The 24,928-nt window shown below is 32.7% G+C and overlaps 4 protein-coding genes across 7 annotated transcripts; 1 reads left to right on the forward strand and 3 right to left on the reverse strand.

Moving 5' to 3' along the window:
- Window positions 1-3,018: 3,018 nt before the first annotated feature.
- LOC108330130 (chitinase 2) lies at window positions 3,019-3,888 on the forward strand. Its single transcript, XM_052875973.1, has one exon. The coding sequence runs from the start codon at window positions 3,019-3,021 to the stop codon at window positions 3,886-3,888; it is 870 nt and encodes a 289-aa protein (XP_052731933.1).
- A 3,661-nt stretch (window positions 3,889-7,549) lies between these two features.
- LOC108330131 (UPF0481 protein At3g47200) lies at window positions 7,550-9,085 on the reverse strand. Its single transcript, XM_017564642.2, has one exon. The coding sequence runs from the start codon at window positions 9,048-9,050 to the stop codon at window positions 7,629-7,631; it is 1,422 nt and encodes a 473-aa protein (XP_017420131.2). The 5' UTR covers window positions 9,051-9,085; the 3' UTR covers window positions 7,550-7,628.
- A 2,743-nt stretch (window positions 9,086-11,828) lies between these two features.
- On the reverse strand, window positions 11,829-18,832 carry LOC108330132 (uncharacterized). Of its 3 annotated transcripts, none has more exons than XM_052875812.1 (8): window positions 18,524-18,832; window positions 17,272-17,627; window positions 16,612-17,091; window positions 16,382-16,531; window positions 16,065-16,142; window positions 13,070-13,111; window positions 12,560-13,002; window positions 11,829-12,460 (listed from the first exon to the last, which is right to left on the reverse strand). In XM_052875812.1, the coding sequence occupies exons 2-8, from the start codon at window positions 17,588-17,590 to the stop codon at window positions 11,870-11,872; spliced, it is 2,103 nt and encodes a 700-aa protein (XP_052731772.1). In that variant the 5' UTR covers window positions 17,591-17,627; window positions 18,524-18,832; the 3' UTR covers window positions 11,829-11,869. The 3 variants fall into 3 exon arrangements, with proteins under 3 accessions (XP_052731772.1, XP_052731770.1, XP_052731771.1); XM_052875810.1 differs by having other exon boundaries at window positions 13,070-13,117; XM_052875811.1 differs by lacking the exon at window positions 18,524-18,832 and adding an exon at window positions 18,390-18,497 and having other exon boundaries at window positions 13,070-13,117.
- Window positions 18,833-21,234: 2,402 nt separating this feature from the next.
- On the reverse strand, window positions 21,235-24,647 carry LOC108330810 (14 kDa zinc-binding protein). 2 transcript variants are annotated; one of them, XM_017565370.2, is made up of 6 exons: window positions 24,504-24,647; window positions 24,345-24,428; window positions 23,277-23,363; window positions 22,618-22,765; window positions 21,657-21,774; window positions 21,235-21,553 (listed from the first exon to the last, which is right to left on the reverse strand). In XM_017565370.2, exons 1-6 carry the CDS (start codon window positions 24,533-24,535, stop codon window positions 21,486-21,488), a joined length of 537 nt encoding a protein of 178 aa, XP_017420859.1. In that variant the 5' UTR covers window positions 24,536-24,647; the 3' UTR covers window positions 21,235-21,485. The 2 variants fall into 2 exon arrangements, with proteins under 2 accessions (XP_017420859.1, XP_017420858.1); XM_017565369.2 differs by having other exon boundaries at window positions 23,277-23,372.
- Window positions 24,648-24,928: the final 281 nt, after the last annotated feature.

Raw genomic sequence — 24,928 nt, forward strand, 5'->3', positions numbered from 1 at the left:
TGTATAGGGATTGTATTTGTTCCCCATAGTAGTGGAAAAAAAACTCTTTTTTATATAATTGTCTATTTTGGCAAATAGACTATAAATTGAAGAGTCCCAAATAAAAAAAAATATCTGCCAGGTCTTGGTCAAGTTCATCCAATGGTTGTTACAGATTTAAAAATATTTCATTTCCTTATTTATTGTACTGTAATGCCGTCTATATACATTCGAATTCCTCCATATGAAGTTATAAATTGATTTTGGATATCATATTATATAAAAGTAGAGCTATCAAAATGGGTAACGCGATCCGCGGTCTGACTCGACCTGACCTACTACAGGTTGGTCATTTAGTGAGTCAACTCAATCCGGCTCATTTATTAATGAGTCGAAAAAATTTAAACCCGACCCGACCTACCACGAGTTGGTGGGTTAATAATTGGACCAATTGATATAAAAGAAAATGAAACAAAAGAAATATATTGTTATATATATTATAAACTATCAAGCATAAAATTTTGCCAATTTATTTTAATGAGACATACATAACCGTTTGATGAAGAAACTACATGTAGCCGTTAAGAAAAATATATAATACAAGATAAAATTGTCATGCTTGTAAATAAGTCTAAAAACAAGATAAAACAAATGATATATTCCTCTATAATATTATCCATCTATTAAATTGGAGTCTTGAATGGATAAATTCACAGTACTATGCTCTCTTGAAGCATCTTCTTCTTTATCTCCATCTATAATATCATCCAATCTATAATCTTAGGGTTTTATTTATAGAGGAAAACTTTTGGAAAGACAGCAGCGCGAAAGGCTCTATTGTTAAGTAAAGGTGGTGCATTTTGAATAATTAATTTAATTAATTTGATTTTAATAATAAAAATAGGATTTGAATAATTAATTTAATTTAATTGAAAAAAATAGGTGGGTTTGTGAGTCAACCCAACCCGCAACGGGTTCAACCCGTGTGAGTCGGGTTCTTAGTGCGCCGGGTCAAAATTGGCTCGCATAAAAAAATTTGCATTTTTTTCCAACCCAACCCGGCTCAAACCCGTGGTGAGCCGGGTTGGCTCACAGGTTTCAACCCATTTTGATGGCACTATATAAAAGGTTTAATTATCTCAAACATTTCTATTTGTGCAGGATTTTCTCAAATAGGTCCCCGTATTCTAAATGGTCCCAATTAGGTCCCTTATTGTGTAAAATTGAATCAATTTAGACCTTGCCGTTAATTTGACTAGACGATGTTAAAAAATGTATTGCGTGGCAGAGTGACATTATCAAGTTTTACTAATGTGACAAAGTTTGGTCGACTGAGTTGGATTTGTTTTATTACCTATTTAAAAAACTTGAATGAAATCAAAACACCATATCATAATTAAAAATTAATTAGAATTAAGATCCTATTATAAAAACTTAAATCTCTAATAAGCTGAACCCTAATTGAATTCTATATCAGAATTTTCTTTTCCAAGCTTTAGTTAATTCCCTTAGAAGATTCAGAGAACCCTAATCACAGTCTTTTTTCCAATTTTGGGTTCTCTTCCTTCACGGCCAAACCTAGTTTTGGGTTCTTCTCATTCCTTGTTCACTCTTTCTCTCGGACAAAACTCAATCCTGAGGCTCTTCGTCTCACACAAGAAACAGATTAAGGGAGCACGAGCACCCACCTTCGTCTTCTCCTTTCTTTCTTTTCATTCAAAAACTTCTCCTTCCCCATATCATTTTTGACCTTGCTTCATTTCGCAAGCTGGAGGCTCTGTTTTCTCCTATCTCTTCCTCAGGTTCTGGCGCGGTGGTCGTAGGGAGGAGGGGCTCGAGTTCGTTGAACCAAGCGCGACAAAGGCGCAATAAGGGCGTTCTCGTAGCGGTGAGAATCGTAAAAGCCTCTTGATTCAGAGCTCACGAAAAGTGGAGTGTAGACAGTGTTGCGGTGGCAGGCGAAGGTGACAGCGACGTAGTGTTGCTAGAGGTACCCACGCGGTAGCAGAGTGTGTCATGTTTCCGATCTTGAAATTTTTGAGTTTTTAGAATTTGAAAAACTCAAGGATTTTATGTCTTGGAAGTATGTAATCCAATATAAGAAGAAATATATTGAAAGTATGTAATATTGTTTGGATTAATAATTCAATTTTACAGTAGTATTATCCAGAGAACAGGACCTATAAATTTTTCATTTAGTAAGACTTTAAAATATATTAAAACAAGTGTGACGAAATATTTTAAAATGTGCAACAACCATGGGATGAACTTGACCAAATTCTAAACCTTATTTAGTATCATATTAAGGCCATTCAAGGTTGCATAAGACACTTAAATATGAAAAAAACTAATATACGGAATAAGTGTTGTGCATTTTTAAAGTGAAATATTATTATCTTATTTTTTTTTAATACTATAGACAACAAAATAGACTAAATAAAAATAAGTCATGCAGAAACAACAACCTGACATTCTGAAAATAATGTATACGCGATGAGTACACACGGCACATAGATCGATTTAAGGAACAAAAATAAATAAATTTGAGAGAACATGGTCACCGAGATAATATTGTTTATTACATACAGAAGTCAGAAGCAAAAGTTTTATTGTGAAAAACGAAATATGATGTTATAACTAAGCTTGCTATCGAAGATACGAAGCAGGTGGCATAAGATCACAGACAGACAGCATAACAACCACCGTGTGAACGAAATGAAAAATGCTTTGTGAAATTTATGAGAGAAGTTGATGATTGAATATTTGATCATTGAGATAATCTTCTTTACTGTATAGTTGTAGGAGTGAACAGAATTTGATTTGATCTTTAACTAATGACGTATATGCTGAGAAAAGGATAATGACGAATGAAGAAAAAATGATGAGTGACAAAACTAGCGAACTGAGACGGTGCATCGGATAATAATTATTAATTCTCTAATTGGCTCTATAAATAGCGTCAAGTGTAGGATATCCTTCATCCCATCCCTCAAACAAATCAAAGCAATTCAAGAAAACAAAGAGAACTAAGAACTCAGAATGTCTCCGAAACCTATTTTTCGTGAATACATTATCGGTTCAAAGGATGTCCCACCCATTGAAGGTTTCGCAGTCGAAATCATCAACAAAAGAATCCCACAATTCCACTTCATTTTGGCCTTTGCCTCAGATGATTACGTTGAGGATGGAAGCGGAAAGAAACAAGGGAAGGGAAATTTCCGTGCAAATTGGAACGTGACAAAGTTCAGCGCTAAAAGTATCAGAGAACTAAAGGCAGATTACGAGGGTGTGAAGGTGGTAATAAGCCTTGGAGGTCGTGGCACCGATTTTCCATTCAATCCTAAAGACAAAGAAATATGGATTGATAATGCCAAGAAATCACTGAACGAGATAATATCAGTGCTCTACAAGTTTCATCATGAAACTGTGATTGATGGCATTGACATCAACTATGAGCACATCGAATCCAGTGAAGATGACTTTGCTTACTGCATAGGCAAAGTCATAGATTACCTCCAAACCACAATCAGTGGACTCGTGGTCTCCATTGCACCCTCAGACCCTGTCCTTTCCCACTACAAGCAGTTGTTCAAGGCTAATCCAAACCGTATTCACTGGGTCAACTACCAGTACTACGATCAGAAAGTCCCCAGCACACACGAATTTGTCAACCTCCACAAAACCCTAATAGACACCTTCGGTGTTGACAAGCTCTTGGCAGGTTTCAGCACTGATCCAAACGACAAGGGTAACATATCCCTTGAGATCTTCGTTGAGGGTGTCCTACAACTCATCGCATCTGGTTCACTTGCTGGAATTTTTGTTTCAGATGCTCAGTCCTCCCGCTTGATTGAGCCTCCCCTCTATGTTGAGAAAAAGGCACAAGAGATCCTCACTGGATCCCATTAGGTCTTCTCATCACCATACTATCAAACTGTGCTCTTTGCTTTCCTTGTATTATATCTCATGGGGTCATTCTCACAGGCTATGATTACTCATACATAGTCCATGTCCTACTAAATAAGACCCTTACCTTCTTCTGTGCTTTTTCTTTCTGTGTGCCTTCTGTATTCACTCCTTCTAAATAAAATTTCCCTCTCTCCCCTATCATAGTCTTGGTTTTCTGCTACATTACTACTTACCTTTGCCCTTCTTTCATGACTGTTTGCTCTTCCATGATCCAATTATATCTTTTTTATAATATTCAGGATCAAAAAAAAAAAACAGAAGGAAACCAGAACAATTTCTATCTTGAGGGTTTGATAAGGTAGTTAAGAGTGTTTTGAACATTTACAACAACCTGAGCAAAGGATTTTCTTGTCCTAAAAGGAGTATATGAGAAACATCTAAAAAATATATCAAAAAAATGGAATAAAGAGGAGATCAGATATCTTTAGAATACAAAACATTTTTTTTATCCACGAATGTTAGTTATCAATAGTTTCTTATTGGATGAATTGAACCTAAAAATTACAAAAATCTAAGTTAAAGTTAAAAGATAAAATAAACAAAAATGTTAAGAGAGTGTAATAAACTTTAATATGAAAATATAGAAGTTATCAATGAAAAATATTGTTGAAGGTGTATAAAGGGGATAACATATTGAAACAAACCTAACTTCAAAAATGGACAAGTTGGAGTGCATAAAGGAGACTGAAAGAGTGTCCGAGTACATAACTCAGGTAAAACCATGATGAACTAGCTAAATATAAATGGAGAGACGCTAGTTGAGATCTTGAGATTGTTAACCAACAACTTTAAGAATACAGAATTTGCGATTGAAAAGTTCAAGGATCTACTGAAGAGTTTTTGGATCTCATGAGACATAACAGGAGAAGAAGAAGAAAGAAGGGTCACCTTTAAATAAAGGGAGAGACTCAAAACATTCAAGATAGAGGACAAGATCGAGAAGGACACCGTGTCTAGAACATGTATCTTTTGGTTACATAAAGAAAAGTATTTCCAAATGCATTTGATTAAATTGATATTTCAAATATTATGATGTCTGTGAGCTTGCAAAGAGTCAAAAACTCATTTTTCTTTAATTTCAAATAAAATTCATAATTTCCTTTAAAAGTTGGATGGTTCAATGTGGTTTGTGATGGTTATTGATAATTGTACATGACTTTGTTATGTTTTTTAAAAGTGAAGTTAGAATACTATTTTAAAATTTTTGCAAAATGATTAAGACTTGTTACAAATCACAAGTTCATGTATTATGCAAAGACCATGGAGGGGGATATATGCATCAAAACTTTAACATTTTCTAGCATTCAAATGAATTGGTCGTCAAAGATCCTATCTAAATATGCCACAACAGAATGAGGTGGTGGATTGAAAGAACCATAATCTATTGGAGGTGGGTCAAGCTGCATTGATTGTAGCTCAAATGCCATCAATATATTGTGAAGAAGCTCTCACATATATAGTACACTCTATCAATCAAACACTATCCAGGTCTCTTGAGTATAAAACACTTATTCAACCTCTTAAAGATACATTAATAAGTCTTAAAATTGTTAAATTAACATAGAGTTTTTTATTGTGTGACTTATGTTCAATTACACGAGCATCAAAAAAGTAAGTTATCTCTTAAAGCTGAAAGGTGTGTTCCTAAGCTATGCTGATACTATAAATGATGAGTGCTATAAATAAACCAAACAAATATTTACTACTATAGATGAAAATTTTCATGACACCATATATTTTTCCGTTGAGTCTAATATTTAGGATGATAATTACGATGAAATTCAAACTTTTTTGTTCAACAAAAAGGACGATTATGACTTCACGTTAGAGAAAGGAGTAACACAAAGCTATATTACGAGACGATGAGAGTGTGCAACAAAATGTTTAAAGTGTGCAACAATTTGATGATCAACAACCATATATTGAGGAAGAATTTGAGCATGTTGAGATCAAATATTTGCCCATTGATGCTAAGGACTTGATTGTGCATTAAAAGAAAATCGGAATTTGTTGATGGAACATTTATCTAATCGAAGGGAAGGATCGTCATATATGGAGGAATATATATGGTGGAAATGCAACATTGAACCTAGTTTACCTTCTGCATTTTTTTATACGAGGAATGTCAATGATTTATGGGAAGGCATATAAGAAGAGGATGTGATATGCAGAAATTGCAACAGAGCATGCAGCAAACTGTTTTCAGTTGATTGGTAGGAAGAGAACTAAAATTGAAGAAAATAATACCACATGATACAAGACAAAACAATTCGTCTTGACAAAACAATTCGTCTATCAAGAAGAATGTTCACTAAAGAAATATAAACATCAATGAAATATCAATCTAATCATGTAAAGGATTAACACCACTCTTTATCTAAAATCTTAATACAATGACTTAATCTATTTTTTACTTTTATACAATGTTATACTTTCTCATTTCTATTTAATGTGAGACTTCGAGTCTCACTTAACCGTGTCTTAGTAATGTTACTGAAAATCACACAATGGAAAGCACAAACACACCCTTCTTCCATGCAGACAAAGAGTGGTCTTACTAGAGTAACTAGTTTCTCGTCGTCAACATGGAGAATATATATAATAGGGAGAAGTCCAATATATAAGATATAAGTTTTTTTCTTTTCTCCAAAAGTAACTTCTCTCCACCTATATGCACAAGATAAAATCATTGCTCTCTTCTTTATTTTTATAAATATTATTTATTTAGAAAAGATTTTATCTAGATTTTACTGTCGCTTATTATTTGTTATTTTTGTTGACTTTCCAAGTTGAACGAGCAACGAAGATATAAGTTTGTCTTAACTAGTCTCACACACATCGATACAGGTAATTAAGAAACAAAGTTATCTTCTCCTTGTACTGAGGTTTCTTTGGCCAAACAAGAAGAATAAGTACAACAAAACTTTGATTCTGTCTCAAGGTGCTCAGACTACAAACAATATCACTTCTGTATAACATGGGAACTTATTCCTATGCATATTTTAAAAAGTGCCAACTACTGACATGTCGTTAGGCCTGTTAAGAAGAACTACGTGGATCTGCTAACAATTTTGGTGTTGTTTTATGATTTCTTTTTATAAATTTTAACCATTATATTTGTACATGAACAAGCTGATAACTTTCTCGAGCTAGTTGCATAAAAATAAAGCAAAAGAAATTACCATTTTAAATAGTATAATACTATACGCCATGAACTAAAAACTAATAGTAAAATATGTCTTGTTCTAAAGAGTTGTTTTTAAGTAGAACTATTCAACCAACAAATAAGCAACGGAGGAGAGGAGAGAAAACGTGAAAATGAGAAGAAGAACAAAAAAGTAAAGGAAGGAGGCACTGTCTCAGGGTTGGATAAGGGAGTGCAGCGGCTAGGACAACCCATATTTAAAGAGAAGAAAAAGTAAGAAAAAAAATTACTTTGGTAAAATCTATTTTAGTCAAAGGTTATGTTTGTCATTTTGAGATTGGAGGTGCAAGCAGCAACGAGAGAGGTGCAGGAGAACGATTCTTTTATTATTAGACCAAAACTAATTCAAGCAATTACAGACAGAGCTATCTCATTCAGAGCAACAACAAACTTCCTTGTACAAATCTCAGATTTTCCTGCAGAGCATCAAATTTGTATTCACCTTTTTAGTTTTATTGCAGCATCTTCAGTTTTACTATTTTTCACTTTTATCATTGGTAGGAACGCCACGAACTGGTATACAAAAAACATCTATAAAGGCAGATCTAAAGCTTTGGTTTTTAAAGGCTTCGATTGAATCTGCAAATGAACACACGGTCTGAATGAAAGTGAAGTAAAGAGCCAACAACGCACCAACTGTTGAAACCCCCACCACCCAGCTGGTTAAATAGTGATGCACTAAAGAAGCTCTTTTTCTCGCATAGAAGGAAGCAAAGTACGAGTTTGCGCCATTGACCACTTTGTACAAGTAGGACTCATTTTTGTCCCGAACAATTTCTTTGGTGACGTTGTTGATTAGTTCAGAGACAGTGTTATCATTGCCAAGAGAATGGTGAAGCACCCCTTTGTAATGAAGAAGAGAGACATCACCTGCAGAGTTGATGAGTCCGTTGAAGAAAAACAAGTAGGTTGTAACATCAGGGTTGCAATCCTTGTGACAGTTCTCAAAAGCAACTATGTTACGAAACACAGTGCCTCTGTGGTCATTTATGTACAACGGAGGAATAGTGAGTTGTCTTGTCAGAAAACCCCATTTTTTCCCAAAGCTTATGTCAAGCAACTGTTTACTCTCATCTGCTTTGATCTTCACACCAGCCTCTATTAGCTCCGTTACAGAACGAATCATGTGAGGTTGAAAGTCTCTTGGTTTTTCTCCCTTAAGATCTGGCCTAATGGCTGACCTAAGAAGATCGAGGAAGTGAAGCCCTCTTAACTCACCTGCTTTCTTAGTATCCAGTGTATAATCCGAATCCACCTGCAGCAAAGGATAAAAGAATCGAAGAGCAAGATCTTGGAGACAGTTATTATGTCCCGAAGGAGCAGAATCAACACTAGTTAACTCAAACAGCTTGCTCAAAACAAACATGGGAAGCTGGTTTTCAAGCATTATCATCTCGCGACGAATGATGGGCAACATCCATGGGCTGAGAGAACGGACTTTTCCGAATTCATTCGCTGATAGATCCCTCAAGAGCTGAACAATGAAAGAACCGTCAACTAGCATCATTTGTAGAAACTCGTCACTACTCAATTTGATGTCCTCGTTGTAACATCTTCGAACGTTGGTTTCTTGTTCCTCTAGGAACTCAAAAGCCTGGTCTAGCTTGGCTGCATTTGCATCATTGTTGAAGAGGCTGATATAGAACCTTTTCTTGAGAGCCTCCATGTTTCTCAAGTGGGGTGCTCCATGGTGACAGGGACCGATGGAGATGTTGTTGGGTCTGTAGGCTTTTGGTTCGACCTTTCTCATGTTATACGGAACCCTGTATATGCAAACTGGGTGGTGACTTTGTTCTTGCTTTCCACTGTGTCCATTTTCTAACTCCTTTTTCATATGATCTCTCCAATTTGAGCTCATTCTTTTGGCAGTACTGTGAATTTTTCTTGTGCTGGACATGTGATTGGCCAATCTGACAAGTTTTGCAGATGCCATTGTATTGCTGGTGTAAGAAATAATCGAACTGGTTTTGCTCTCTTGCAAAGAAAGATTTTATCCTTTTTCACTTGTAGCTGGTCAACTTTTCTTATTCAGATCAAGTCCACTGTTATAATATAAATAAATAAGACTCCTTACAAACGAGAAGCTACTTGTGAGCTTCAATAAACAATAGAGAGAAGGACAAACAAAAAGCAAAAAGAAAAAAGAAAAATTGAATGTGAAAATCAATGAAGGTCCGGGGCACATGAAGAACAAGAAACTAGAAAAAAAATAGAGACATATAAAAGAGAGAGAATATGGAAACAGTAGGGTTTGTCGGAAAAAATAATGAAAGATTTGAAAAGGTTACAAGCTTGTTTGTTTACTGTTTCTCTGAAACAATTTTCTGTTTTCTAAAATTAAAAAATAAACAAACTTGTTTAATAAAATCTGTTTTATGAAATTCTCACTGTTATAAGTTTTGTTTTCATTCTCCCTTCTCCGTGTTGAAAACTTGTTTTCTTTATCACATAATTGTATATAATTAACCAAACATTGTTGGGAAATTAAGCTGATAATGTACTTTGAAAGTTCAAAGCGCGTTAGAAGAAAGATGTTTGTTATTATTAGGTTAAAGACTGTTTTCAGAGCAATAACAGTGATCTAAATTAGCCATTGTAGAGCAAAATCTTTGTTCAGTTAGAGGAATCACTAATCCTTCAGTATATACATACAAAGTATGCATTGGCACCATTCATAATATATTTTTTTAATAATACTATTTTAACTCGTGTTACTTTTTTTATTGGTTTTTTTTATAGAAATATCTTTTTATACAAATGGAAACTATTAGTTATAAGTTTTTAGAAAGGAGAAGTTATTTCATTACTATTATTATTATTATTTACTTGCCCTACTCAACCATTCTATTTTCTGTTCTAAAATATTATATATTACTACTAGTATAATATCATACAATTATAAAAAAAAATTAAAGTAGATACCATAAAAATATAATTATATACATTATGATGTAATATTGCATAATATCATCATAATTCTGTTTTAAAAGCAATATTAATAGTATATATTACTTTAATTATAATAACAATGCATATAGGGAAGACATTTGTGTGGACACAACTACTACTTTGAATGAATAATTGACTTGTGTTAATTATATAATTCTTTGAAAATGAAACTTAATCTGTTGGTAGGACAGAAATTCAGTGAATGAAAGGTAATTCATATAAATTAGAAAATCGATTGGTGAAAATGATCAAAATTAAAAAAAAAAATCAATGAAAACTGGACTAAAACTAGTTTAAACCATAGTCAATAAAGAATATGTATTTAACTGTTACAATTTTGCCAGTTCAAGGAATACTAATCTAACTTGCTATCTTCTTTTTGTTTCATTATTTTACAGAATCAGATGAATTATATTGACCTTTTCTTTTCTCTAACAAACCTTATAGTGTTTTCTCAATGGTCTGGTTTTCTATGTTGACTTCTGTGCACATCTATTTTCTGATTAAAGTTCAGTAATTGGATAGTTCTTATTGTGGTCCCTACCACCATCTTAAAAGATTCGAAATTATGCAGATGAATTAACTATTGCAAAAGGATTAGTCACACTTACACAATTCAAAACATAAAGTTAATTCCTAGTTGACAAAATCATAACACTCTAAAGGTCTGTATAAAAGATTAATTTAAAAAAAATTTAAAAATATAAAATTACTTTTATGTTTTTTAATAAATAAATATTTGTGTTATTGTTGAATTAGTGTAAATTTAATTATGTTAAAATAAAAAAAATGAAAAAAACATATTATTATAAAAATATTATTCAATAAATATTTATGTTAATATTAATTTAATAAACACTAATAAACATAAATAATATTAGGATCGGTTTACTGATATTAATCTTATTTTATTTATAATATTTATATTTATTTAAATTAGTATAGGCTAAGTTTACATTAATTGTATAAGAATTAAAATAAATAAAATTAGTATTTGTTTTTGAATGATGATATTATTTTTTTAAAATTAAAATAAATAAAATTAGCATAGAAATGATAACTTTATTTATTTTAAATATTTTATTTATTTAAATTAAAATCGATTAAATAAATGCTAACTATAAAAAATGATTAAATAAATATGGTTATACTATATGAAGATGTTTATAAAGTTATTATAATTAGTGTTGCACAGGTTAATTAAATTAATATTAAGAATAAGTTTTATTTAGCGTTAGTTAAAGTTGAAACTAAATTAAATAAATTTTAAAATAAAAATGTCTTGGACTAAACTTTTTAATTAATTAACTATTTAATTTAAAATTAGTGATGAATTAACATTAGTAAAGTTGACATTAATTAGAGTTGACTTTCAAATAAATCTATTAACAAATTAGTGTTTATAATTTTAACGTTACATATAACAGGTTCAACACAAAATCAATGCTAATAGTCTTTTAGTGTTTTTCTTTTTAACATCAATTTTATGTCATTGCTAAATGCCCATTTTCTTGTAGAAAATATGAAAGAATTGATATTACAGTGGTGGAAGGTAAAAGCATTATTTGGAAATCAAAGGCTTAAACATTATTTATAACAGTATAATTGCATCTATATTAGCAACGTAACTGCTACAACTAGAGCTTCCCTTCTTCCATAAATGTTGGATATTACGAGTGTGCTGTTATTGGTAAAGAATATGACCTGAGTTTGAGATGTGGCCAGATTAATTCAATCACTTAGGATGAATATTATTTACCAAATTTCTCAACGAGAAAATACACCAACTCCATATGTACAAGAGATTGTATCCACAAGAAGAGGAAACTGTAAAAAGGCAAACAATATTGCTGGGATACATGCAACTAGGGTTATTGGAATGAAAATCCATGCCAATTGATGGCCAAGTACAATGAAAAATGTTGCACCAAAAGCTATGAGCATTGTAATGATGGAGAAGAAAAGGGTCGCAATGCCAACACTCAACCTTTTAGGCAGTGACACAAGGAAATCCTCCTGTGCATACCTTGATGTGAGTATTGACAAAAACATCAATATAGATACTACTGATGAGAATAATCCAATAGCATCTGAGACTGCAAAAACTTTGAAGGATGTAGTGTGCATAAAAATAGGATATCCATTGTTCTTGTTCCCACCTGGTACTGTAAAGATTGCTGCAAACATCACAGTGGTAATAAGAGTTGAAACTAGCATGCATGATGAAGCAGTGTTCTTCAGCCATTTTTCTCCTTCTTTGGCCAACCCCTTGTGTTCTTCGGTAAATAGCATTTGAGGCGTCCTACCTTCAGAATCCTTCATCTCCTTCAATAGAGGCTGTATGATCTTTTCCACCTCCTGTAAATTCAAGAAATGAAGTGTTTCAAAATAACCTTAGATACTCAATGAGCAACTAAACTGAGAAAGCTGACTCCAGAATGAAGATTGAAAAATGACCTTGAACCACAATAATTCCCTTTGCATCTGCAGTGCTGCACCAGATACAACATGAAGTTGATCTGAAGGTGCCAATTTTCCTGCCAAATGCAGTATGTTGTGATTGTTATTGTCTCTATAAGAAGTTATCAGATCCTTATGTGCCCCTATTTCATAAATCATGTTAAATATTTTTTCCTGACGATACACGATTGCAATGTGAAAAAAACTTCTATTTTGGCTGTCAACTTTCCAAAGGAGATCGGGATATGAGTGAAGAAGCTCAATTACAATCTCAGGTATTCCAAATTCAGCAGCAATAAATAGGGGCCTTGACAAAGGGCTTTTAATCAAGTCTCCATATATTTCGTCTGATGACTCTATTACTTCCCAAAGATGTTGCACTAACTTTAGAGCCTGTAAGTTCAATATCTTTTTCTTCTGAACTGTTTCAAATCCTGGCACTATAAGTACAGCAAATTAGCTCAAGTCAAAGTCAACTGAAGTGAGACAACCAAGTTGGCAGCATACCAAGATATTTTACTGCACGACAGAGTCCAGTCACCAGTAGGTCTGCAACTTCAATCCAATAATAATACATAGTTTAGCAATGCATCCCACGACAGATTCATAGACATAATGGAGAAGCAATATCTCATTTATGTTGAATATTCATGACTGTTGGTGACCATGGAAATATCATTGTCGATGTCTATATATTGACCTATATTAATCCATTCCCAGCAAGATTTATTTTTGTTGTTTTTTAGTGTTATTACTGAAAGAGGTTTGAGAATGATTGCCAGATCATTGTTAAATTAATGGGCCGTAAGAATCTTCTGTTTTTACTATTTAATTATGTTTACTTGTTTCAGATAGTTTATTTTTGTAAGTGGTAATGTTTTGGCATATATTTACTCTGATTTTGGACATATTTGTACTCTTAAATGTAGTGGGTACAAAACATTTTGTTGACAGGATGTATAGGTATGATGATGGACAGTCATTTCTCCTGTATTTGACCTTAAATACAATTCGAGTATGAAATACAATATGGTTGGGCAGCAATTGCAAAAACTATTTTGTTTCTCTTCACCATTCTCTTTTCACATTATATATTATTTGTTTTAAGTTTATATAGTTTAAGCTATCTTCGTTTAGGAATGGTATCTAGAGCAGTGCTCTTTTGGAAAAATAATAAATTGAGAGTAGATTTTGAACCCTGGTGAGAGATCAGATGGCTTTAGGCAGCAATGTTGATTTTGTTGTTCCTCAATTATCATATATGGGTTGTCAAAACGCAACGATGTTTAAAGTATGGCTTATGGGATTATGCAAATCAAGATAAGAAAGCTAAATCATCGAGAGTTAATCCTACTATAGCTCAAACAAGCAACAAGAGGAGGAGACTATGAAGAAGGAGAAGATTGTCTTATGTTACATTCATCTTTTACAGATAAGGTGTTACCGGATTATGCATCAGGAAAAAATAGAATGAAGTGAATGAAAGATATGTAGATGATGAAAGGGTAAGGTCCATTAAGCTTTTGAATCTTAAAAGAGAGTTTGAAATACTGAAAATGGAGGAGAATGATCAAGGAGTACACTTCAAAGGTGTCCCATTTGGTGAGTCAAATGAGGCTATATGGTGAGGTTGTAGGGGGCAATAAGGTTGTAAAAAAAATGTTGATTAACCTACCCAAAAAGTTTGAAGCCAAAGTTGTCTCTATTGAACAGTCATGGAATCTCAAGAAAGTAATTATTTCTGATATGGTTAGTAAATTGCAACTTCAAGAGCAAAGGTTATTTGTGAGGACGAATGATTTGATTTGTGTAAAATTGGTTTATAGAACAAACTTGCATCCTAATGGTTCTATTAAAAAACATAAAACTAGACTCATTCTGAAGGGATATTCTCAAATGGATGGAGTCGATTAAGGTGATACATTTGCACCTACTGCTAGGCATGAAACAATAACATTGATTGTTGCTTTATCATCACAATATGGATAGAAAATCTTATAGTTGAATGTCAATTCAGCTTTTTTATATGGTGTTTTGGAAGAAGAAATTTATGTTAAGAAACCTGTTGGTTGGTTTTATTGTTGCAAGTCATAAAGAAAAAATTTATAGGCTTCACAAAGTCTTAATGAGTCACTCTGTTCGTGAAAGTTTGTGGCAAAAATGGGTAGAAAATAAGGGTGTCACTTTATGTTGATGATTTGTTGGTTACGGTGATGATATTGATGAAAATGGCTATTTTAAAATAGCATTTTGCAAGTTTTTGAATACACTGGTCTTGGAGTGTTAGGGTATTTTTTGGGAAATGGAAATGCATTAGCTTGATGATGAAATCTTTCTTCCCCAGACAAAGTATGCAAATGACATGCTGAAAACGTTCAAATTGGAGAGTTGTATTCCTGTTTCAACTCCTCCTTTTGGAAATGAAAAGTTGTTCAAAAATGATGGCAATAGAGAGGCTGATGCAACTCAATACAGAAGCTTGGCTGGCTGCCTTCTTCAGTAGACTACAACTTCACTAGATCAGAAGTTCTCTGCTAGTTTACTTTCAAGGTTCATGCTCTCACCTATTTTGACAAACTTTGATGTGGGCAAGAAGAGTGTTGAGATATGTAAAAGGTACTGCTGATTTTATCATTTGGTATTACAAAGGATATGGAAGAATTGAAGGTTATGTTGATAATGATTATGATGGTTCTATTTATGACTCAAAAAGGACAGTCGAGTCTGTTTTTTCATGTGGCAGTCAAGTGTTCACACGGAACTCTAAGAAGAAAGATGCAGTTGTTCAGCTGAAGCATAGTACACTCTACAGCAACCTCTTCAAATCAAGATCTATGAATTACAAAGATTTTGGAAAGACTTAAATCTTATGCAAGAGTTTTAGGGAATCTATAAAATACAAAGATTTTGGAAAGACTTAAATCTTAGACAAGATCTTAGGGAATCCAAGTGTAAGTCCAAGTTCCATATTGAATAGAAATGAGAAAGTTAAACATCATTTAAGGAAAAAACTCACAAATCTATTGTCTTAAGTTTTTAGGTTGGAGGTGGTGTTAATCCTTATGAGGATTTGGCTCATGTCTCAAGCTGTACTACAGGGCCCTACTGTTGTAATTATGTTTACTTTAGTTAGTTTGTTTGTCAGTGGTAAAGCTCAGTCATGAACTTACTATGATTACACAGTTTTGTACTCTTAAATATATTGACTGTTATTTCGAATGTATTTGGCCTAAAATATAATTTACAGTATGTAATACAATGTGGTTATGCAGAAAATATATAAGTTGTTTTGTTTCTCTTCATTACTCTTCTATTTTCATGTTATGGTTTTGTTTTATGTCTATATAGTTTAAGCTATCTTAGTTTAACAATCATCTTTCTAGTGATGTATCATGAATGTGAGAAAAAAAACACTTCATACAAAAGCTTCCTCTGAATATGAAAGCTCGTTTCTTTGTGAATGATGCCCCATATATTTCGCAGCAGACAAAATATAACATACCTTGAAAGGTTGAAGGCGCCTGGGATTGCGAGTTGTTTGACTGGCATTTGTACTCAGTTGTTAGTTTGACTCGGATCCCTTCAAGAAATTTCACTGTGTCATTCCTTTGAAAATAGAACTTCTAATTGGACTCATTTTCTTTAATGGTCATTGACACTTCATCTAGATGTATAGTGTTTGAATTATAAATACGAGTTGCAAAAGACAAACCAAACAATCTTTCTACATAAGCACTTTATAAAGATGACACTCAAAGCATAAGGTAAGAAGATCTCATAAAATGCGACATTTTCACAGTTTCATGGTGTGATACCCACATGGATAGATGCATCTTTCCCAGATGTCTAGTTGAATGCCACTACGAAATGATGAAGGCTTTTTTGCCAACACATGTAAAGCTGTCTCCCCATTCAAGCCATGACAAATCGCTAATTGTGGTCGACACTCCAGTATATGTAAGGCAAAATCTGAGAAACCAAGTTCATGAATGATTAATTATCACTTCTAAGTCTCTTAAAAGGAGTCATAGCCAGTTTTCGAAAGTTACCATATAAATCTGTTGATATAGCAGCAATCAGTAGACTGAAATAGTCTTCTGTTTTTAGAATCTCATGATCGGTCACTGAATAGAGATACCAAACCATGTCCCTTTGGCCCAGTAATGTGGCTACATAAAGTGGTGTCACCCCTTCACTACCTCGTATTCCAGGTAAGTTTATATTCCTTTCCACCATTAGCTTTGCTATCTTGGTAACCCCAGATGCAGCAGCAAAACAAAGTGCAGTGTTCTTATCTTTGTTTTGAATTTCCAGGTCCTTAATTCTCATTCTTTTGACCAGTTCCTCCACAAATTTGGTGTGTCGAGCCCCAGCTGAAATATGAAGAGCTGTTTCCATCCCTTTTGAAATCCTGGCATTCTCCGCACCTGGATGCAAATTTAGGAACTCATTGGCCTTCTCCCAGTCTCCTTTCAAAGCAGCTCTATATAAGGGCAAATACTCGCGAAGATCCATTGGCCTTTTATCTCCTGTCGTGCAAACATGGAATATTAACACATTTTAACCACTAATTCCTTACCACAGCAGGCAGAGTGCTACACTATTCTTATAAATTTATACTATAGAAACAATGAGTACCTAAGATGCTTAAGTAATGGATCATGGAGTACAAAACTTTAAATAATATACTGCCAGCATGTTGAACTTACGAAAGGCAGGAAATGAACTTGAGGAGGATTCCGAAGAACTTGAGGGATCAATTTGTTGATGTACAGGTACAGTATGTTCAATGGCATTGGAAGGAAGAGAAGATGTGGAATTTCTGGGGCTAGGAGGCACATCTTTTAACAGAAGTGGTTTTGAACCATAGAACCCATGGGCTATGTTTTCTGGCGTGTTAGATTGATGGTTGATGGACTGAACGGAGTATTTGTCAAGTCCATTTCTTTCCTCAAGATTTTTGGGTGGAAACAGCTGTCGAATGCTTGGTGCTCTTTCAAACTTGTTACCTGAGATTTGCATTGTCATGATCTTCTTCAATGTCCAGGTAAGCTAAGCTACAGAGCTAACACAAATATGAAATAATATCAGTGACATTGTGTTTTCTTCTGTTTGTTAAACTTGGTGCAAAAGTCAAGAACACAGTTGCAAAAGAATGTTTATGAATAATGAATAAGAAAAGGATTTCATTTGCATACTTCTTACAAAACATCTCAAACATACCTTCCATATCAATTGAAAAATAAAATCAATTATAAAACTTTGCATACTTCTTCAGTAATTTAGCAAGTGTTTGTGTTTGGAAGGTCAACTTTTGGTTGAATGTAAAGAGGGTTTTCCACTTGTAGCTTAGTTGAGAAGGTGCTGAATTTGTGTTGTTTAAACTGTTTATAAAGCAATCTAACTTTATTTTAATCTCACATTAGACATGAAAATATTAAGGATGGATGGAAATGTAGATAATTCCATTTCATTCATTGCTTTCTAACTTTCCTTATTTTTCCAATCAATTATTTGAACTTCTAATATTCAACACGATTAGTAAAGTTAGTTTATGTACTACTTTTTAAGAAAAAGGAATGTTTGAGATACTAGTTGGCTGCTAAGTTCTTGCAAAATAGTTCTGTTTCTTTCATAATTGGTTAATGTACTAAGTATGAAAGTCATGTTTCTAATTATCCTTATCCAAAAGTTCATAACTTTTACTTTATCTTGGGAAATAAATCATATTTAAATAATTAAAATCAAAATTAATTTGTTGCAACAATGAAGAGTCTAACGTACGACATGTCTTAAACCCTGTTCAGAAAGGATTTGGGAAACTTACAATCAAGTATCACAAAGCAAAATCTATGGCCAGGGGCCAAACAAACTTGCCAAATTGTGAAGTGCAGATAGCCCCTATTGCCAAATACCGTTGTAAGGTTTATAATGTATAAATGGAAAATGAAAATACAGTACCTTTAATTTGAGGCAAATAGGAAAATGAGAACTGTACTTTGAAGTAAGCTAAGTTTCATGTTGAAAAAAACATTCCTTTGTGATCATGGTTATAAGGATCCCGATGCTTTTAGTGAGCAAACAGAAGGGATTGTGATTGAGCACTTTTTTATGTGGAAACGTAAAAGTAAACGAATGATGATGAAGAACACCGACTTGAAACAGTATTGTTGTGAGAAGGAAAGAGGAAACTGCTTAAGCAGATTGAAATGTAGGACGCGGTTCCATATGGCCAAAAGTACTACTTGTAGGAAGAACTGGTTATAAATGAAAATATGTCAAGTTTCTCAACATGATAACATAATTAAAAATCGAGTTTTATCTTTGTGATTTTCAAGGAGAAAGAAAAGCAATTTAGCCCTCTACACTTTTTTTACAAAATCAAAGGAAAGAGGGAGTATAAGCTAAAAAAGAAAAGGAGTGTAAGAAAAGCTTAAAAGTAAAATTGTTAGATATGAAAGGAAGGTATTCTATTGGTACTTCTTCTTATTATAGTATTATTACAAAATATTTATTTGTGAATGAATATTAATTTTTGTTGCAAATATTTAATGGAATTTTTTTCCATCATTTTTTCTTTTACTTTTAAGGTTTAAATGCGAAAGTTTATTTAAAAATGTTGGGTTGAATATCATTTAGACCGATATGATATTCCTTATTCTAATTGGCGACCAATACAAATTTTGGCCTTTGAACAGAAAATCTATAAGTCGGGTCCAATGAAAAGGTAACGCCAAACGGGAAGTTCTGATCTGAATATGGAAGCGCAGAGTCAACGACGCAAATATGAAAAAGTCCTTCAGCGCGTTAGATTTTGGTGAGAACATTAATGATTGAATAATTGATTTTCAATAAGAAAAGGCGGCTAGGTAGAGTTAAGAAAAATTTAGTTTAAACAATCAAAGTATATATACATTTTAGCAATGTGTACCGGGTTTTAGTAGACAAAAATACCCTTATATATCATGAATTCTAAGTTTTAAGGTTAAGGGTATTTTAATAATTTTCATTCTCAAAACTAAAAAAAAAGAAATCCTCAAACCCTTACTCACCTCTCTCATTCCTCTCAACCCTTCCTCTTTCATCTTTCTCACTCCAACATTTTCTCTGTCATCCCCCTATTCTAGCTCCAATTGAAAAAAAATCAGAAACTGTAGCCCCAATTGAAAAAATCAGAAACACTTGCCGTTAAACAATTTGTCTTTGTAAAGAGTTGAGTCATTGACATATTCACCTTCAGGCAAAGGTTCATTAAAGATCTCTTCAATTTCACCATCTTCACTAACCTCTCTAATTTCATCATCTACATATGTTGAATCATCATCTCAAAATAAACCCTCCAGGCCAATTACCTTCGGATGTCATTACGCTTGTGAAAATTAGATAAAATTATATACGACAAAAATTATAAAATAAAAACTTATTATAAAATCATTTTTTGTAAGAAATTGTTTAACAACGAATGTTTCTGATTTTTTCCAGGCCAATTACCAATTCCTTTGATGCCATTATGCTTGTGAAAATTAGATAAAATTAGATAAGACAAAAATTATAAAGTGAAAACTCATTATAAAATCATTTTTTGTAAGAAATTATTTAACAGCGAGTATTTCTGATTTTTTCAAGGTCAATTACCAATTTCTTTATACTTGTGAAAATTGGATAAAATTAGATAAGACAAAAATTATAAAATGAAAACTCATTATAAAATCATTTTTTGTAAGGTTGTTTTTGAATTGGAGCTATAGTAGGGATGACAGAGAAAAGGTTGGAGTGAGAGAGATGAAAGAAAAAGGGTTGAGAGGAATGAGAGAGGTAAGTAAGGGTTTGAGTTTTTTTTTTTTTAGTTTTGAGAATGAAAATTATTAAAATACCCTTAACCTTAAAACTTAATCCATGATATATAAAGGTATTTTTGTCTACTAAAACTCGATACACATTGTTAAAATGTACCAACTGAAAAACAGGCGCATTAACAAACCCATATATATATATATATATATATATATATATATATATATATATATATATATATATATATATATATATATATATATATATATATATATATATATATATATATATATATATATATATATATATATATATATATATATGGAAACATGTAAACCTTATAATTAATCTCCTGAATAGAGCACTTATTTCTTCAAATATAAAGTTCATGTTTTTCAGTAGTTGCAATTATGGAATCTTAAGAATGAATAACAATTTGGAAATGCCTTAATGTTGATAACAAATTGTAGTTACAAATTTATGATGGATCATCTCTCAAATTTCCTAAGCCAAAATCATGTTTAACAATAAATTTTAAAACGATTTTTACACTTCATAATAATAACTTCATGTTAATATCAGTATTTGATAACATGGAATAATAGGAACAAAAAAAATTACAAATATAGAAATTAAAACCCATTTTTTTAGAAGTTAATGTGACATGTACAGCACCAAAAATATTTTTAACTTAAAATCGTATGTGACAGTTTCTTACATCAAAATAAGATTAAATCATAGACTAAAATATGCGAGAAGTGTTTTCTACCATTGCAACCGAATAGTCTACTTTGCTTACCACAGAATTAATCAATCACAGTAGAAAATCATGAAAAGTTGATGGAAGTTATGACAATAAAATCCATTCGGCGGCAAGATGGCAAAATATTCTACCTAATATTATTATTCGAGACATAAAAAAAGTAGGTTTTCCTAGTAAAAATTAACGAACATTTCACCATTTCTATCTAATAATTACATATAAGCTTCCGCTGAACAATAATTTAACCAAAAACTGTAGGATTTCTTGTTCCTATATTATTTATACGTAGGTCACAAAATTACAGCTCTTGGAGGAGAAATATCCATGGGATTCATCAGAAATTTTCAAGTTATAATTTACAAGAATTCAACCTGGTGGCCAATTCATCTGTCTCCCACCTAATACATGCAAGTGCAGATGATACACTGATTGACCTAACAAAATAAAAGAGTATGAGAAGATAAAGTTAGTAGGTTGCTGCACTACTATAAGCAAGTAAAAAAAATCCAGCAAATTGTTGACCAGAAACAAGCTTACAGGCACTCGGACCATTGTTGATGACAACACGAAATCCATCAACGATACCTTCTTTCTCAGCTACTATTTTTGCAGCATACAGAAGTTGACCCAATATTTCCCCATGTCTACTATCAGCCTGCAAAAGAAGATTTTTATATGACGTAAAAAGAGCTCATCTTTTCCTTGCTGCAAACAGAGAGATCGGAAAATATCCTACAGTGATGGAGTGGCCTTAAAGAAATATGTGCTCCTCTTTTGGCATATAAACACTAGAGGTTCTTTAAAATTGTCAAATCAGATCATAAAACAAAACAGTGTAATGTTGCTATCTAACGACACATCCAAATAACTCAATGATTAAAATTAACAAAAAATCCGAGAACCAGCTATAAAGCAATATTAATTAAAGATTGAAGATAAGAAAATTATAATCAAAATGTAACTTTTTGGGGCTCTATAATGTCAAAATATATTCAAAATTAGACTACCATGAGACGAAAACGAAAATAATGTACTCTGGTTATTATGGATAAGATACTTCACAAATTCAAAACCAACATATTCAGAGTACCTGAAATCGGTATTTTTGTTCTGTTTAAATTCATATTGATCTTCCTCTTAGACAAGCATGTAAAATTACTGAATTTCTATTCATCAAGACTTGTTTCCTTAGGGACCTCACTGACAAGTTATATATTCTGCTATTTTCAATGATCCTTCTTATCTTCCACTTGCAGGGCTCCACAAAAACATCTTAATAGGCATAACAATTTCAGTTAACAAACCTTCATGAGAAATTAGACTTTTTCCAAAAAGCTATTCACCTAAATATTATACAGGAAGTTATATACATAATAAATCGTTGTATTTTTTCTTGATGTTAGTATCTAGATACGGGTAAAAGCGAAAGAATCACTAAAAAGAAGAATCATGTACAACTTGTTGTCAGTGTACACGTATAAAAGAGGCGATTATTGACCTTTCCGAGTTGTGTTAATCCATCTCTAAATTTTGGAATGACTAGAACATGAACTGGAGCCTGCGGATTAATATCTCGAAATGCTAGAACCTTTTCATCCTCGTATACAATACTTGAAGGTATTTCCTTATTTATGATCTTATCGAATCTGGAAAGGAAATGGAGATCACAATATTAACAAGGACAAAAAACACAACAAAAAGATTAAGGAATTATAAGTTTGCATGCATCTGTGCATGTATGTGCCGGTGAATCCATAAATATCAAGAAATACAGATCTTGCATATAGTATGAAGTCCAAAAGGGTTCCAGCCATACTACACGGATTATATTTACCAGTCCCAAATATTCATATTGACTATCACAGTTATCATTTGCAAGGGAAACCTGCAGAGACTTAAAATCTTTACATCTCAGTGAACTCCTTCAATGTAAAACCAATGTCATCTTTAACATCATTCTTAGAGTGAGACAAAAGGATAAAATTCAATATTGGTGGAATCTTTTTGGAAAATTGATATCATGCAGTGAAATTTGCATTCCGATGTATTTTAGTTTAATCAATAATCATGACAATATAACTAGACATCCATGAATTAGAAGAAAACCATAATAAAAATAAATAAATAAAATCATGCTACAGGTGAAAAGGCTGTTACATTGTAGGAGCTTCACTGTCAAAATTAACAGCAGCTGCTTTTGCTGCGGCCTCTTCATTGTTCGTGGCATGAGTACTAAAGCCCAACCTGTAACAACTAAGCAAGATGTCAAAAAACATCTATAGATCACAGAGCAAGTCCATAGCTAGGGTACAGTCTCTACTTACTCCAAATAAGGGTAAATCAAAATTTCGAATAAGATGAAAATCAAACATGTATATTTCAAATCAACAGAAACACTAGATTTTAACTATGACTAATAGCAGATGAATCCCAAACATTTGTAACAATGCCAATCATAACATATATAAATCCTTTAAAACAACTATCAAGACTTAGGTACAAGAGCAGAGTCCAACACAAATAACTAATCCAAAAGGTGGGAGAGTCTCAGCCCGTAAGTATCACATCAAATATTTTATCCCACCCCACATATTTTATCTTCATTGCGAAACTCATCTCTATGTCTTGATTCTCCTTTTGTGCATCTCGCTATGCTATATCATATCTAAGATCTCCAAGCAATTCTTATTCCACCGCAAAGTTTTGTAAGACCCACACTTTTAATAAATTTTTATTCAGTTATTAGCAGAAAGAAATGTTTTCAAGACAAAAGAATATCTTTTTTATTCTGTGACTCAGGATTTTATTACTTAGGGTATTCAACTTTATGTCATGTAAATATTCTTCCATGGGAAGAATTTATAAGACATCGGTATCAAACTTATGGCCCTCGGTACGAACTCTACAAAAGAGATCCGTAAGAGGCTAGTCAATTTATAACAACAATTGGGTCCGGAGGCCTTCTTCTAAAGGTTCAGTTTGACAAAAAAAGAATTAAAATTCTAATTCCTATTTTCATAAATGAGTAATGCAGTCACACTCTCTCTAACACGCATTCTCTAATAACAGTTGAAAAAAATTGCAAACTATAATTTGCGATGGGTAAATGAGAAGTAGATAATTACAAAAATTGAAAGTTCAATCAGCGCTAAACTTTTGCTCAGTTCCAGAAATTAAGACAAAAAGTGGTTAAACGATCAGAAAAGCGAGGAGAGAAACAGAAACCTGCGTGGTTGAAGAGGGAGAAGAAGATTAAAGTTGGAGCCTCTGCGAGCGAAAGGTGTTGCCAGTTTCAATGGCGAGCAGTTCCTGCAACGAATTCGAAGAGAAACCAAAGAAATTAGACGGAAGTGAGAGAAGATGAAAACGAAAGAGAAAGCGTACCTCAGCAGAGAGAAAGGAATTGTCGCTGCCATTGCTTCACTGAGTGACCGGGACACTCTCTTCTCAGTTCATCTACACTCATTTTTAAAATATTAAATTTAATTTTATTATCATTATTTTGATATGTATATTTCAAAGATAGTATTCATAATTTTTAAAATAGTTAAACAAAAAAATAGTCAAACAATTTGTAATGGCACTAGTTCACTACTATCTAAACCTCAAAAGGAAAAGGACTTTAGACAACTGATATAAACAAATAATTTTCTTTCCTATTTGTGGAGGTAGTATATTAAAAAAAGATGAAAAAAATATATTAAAAATATTTAATTGAGCAAGTCGAAAGAGTAATCTATGTATGTTGGATGTTATTAAGATTTGTTTGGAATTACAATACTTTTAGAATATCTAAATAATCAAAATAA

Source organism: Vigna angularis, chromosome 4 (genome assembly GCF_016808095.1).
Source record: "Vigna angularis cultivar LongXiaoDou No.4 chromosome 4, ASM1680809v1, whole genome shotgun sequence".
NCBI classification, from domain to species: Eukaryota; Viridiplantae; Streptophyta; class Magnoliopsida; order Fabales; family Fabaceae; genus Vigna; species Vigna angularis.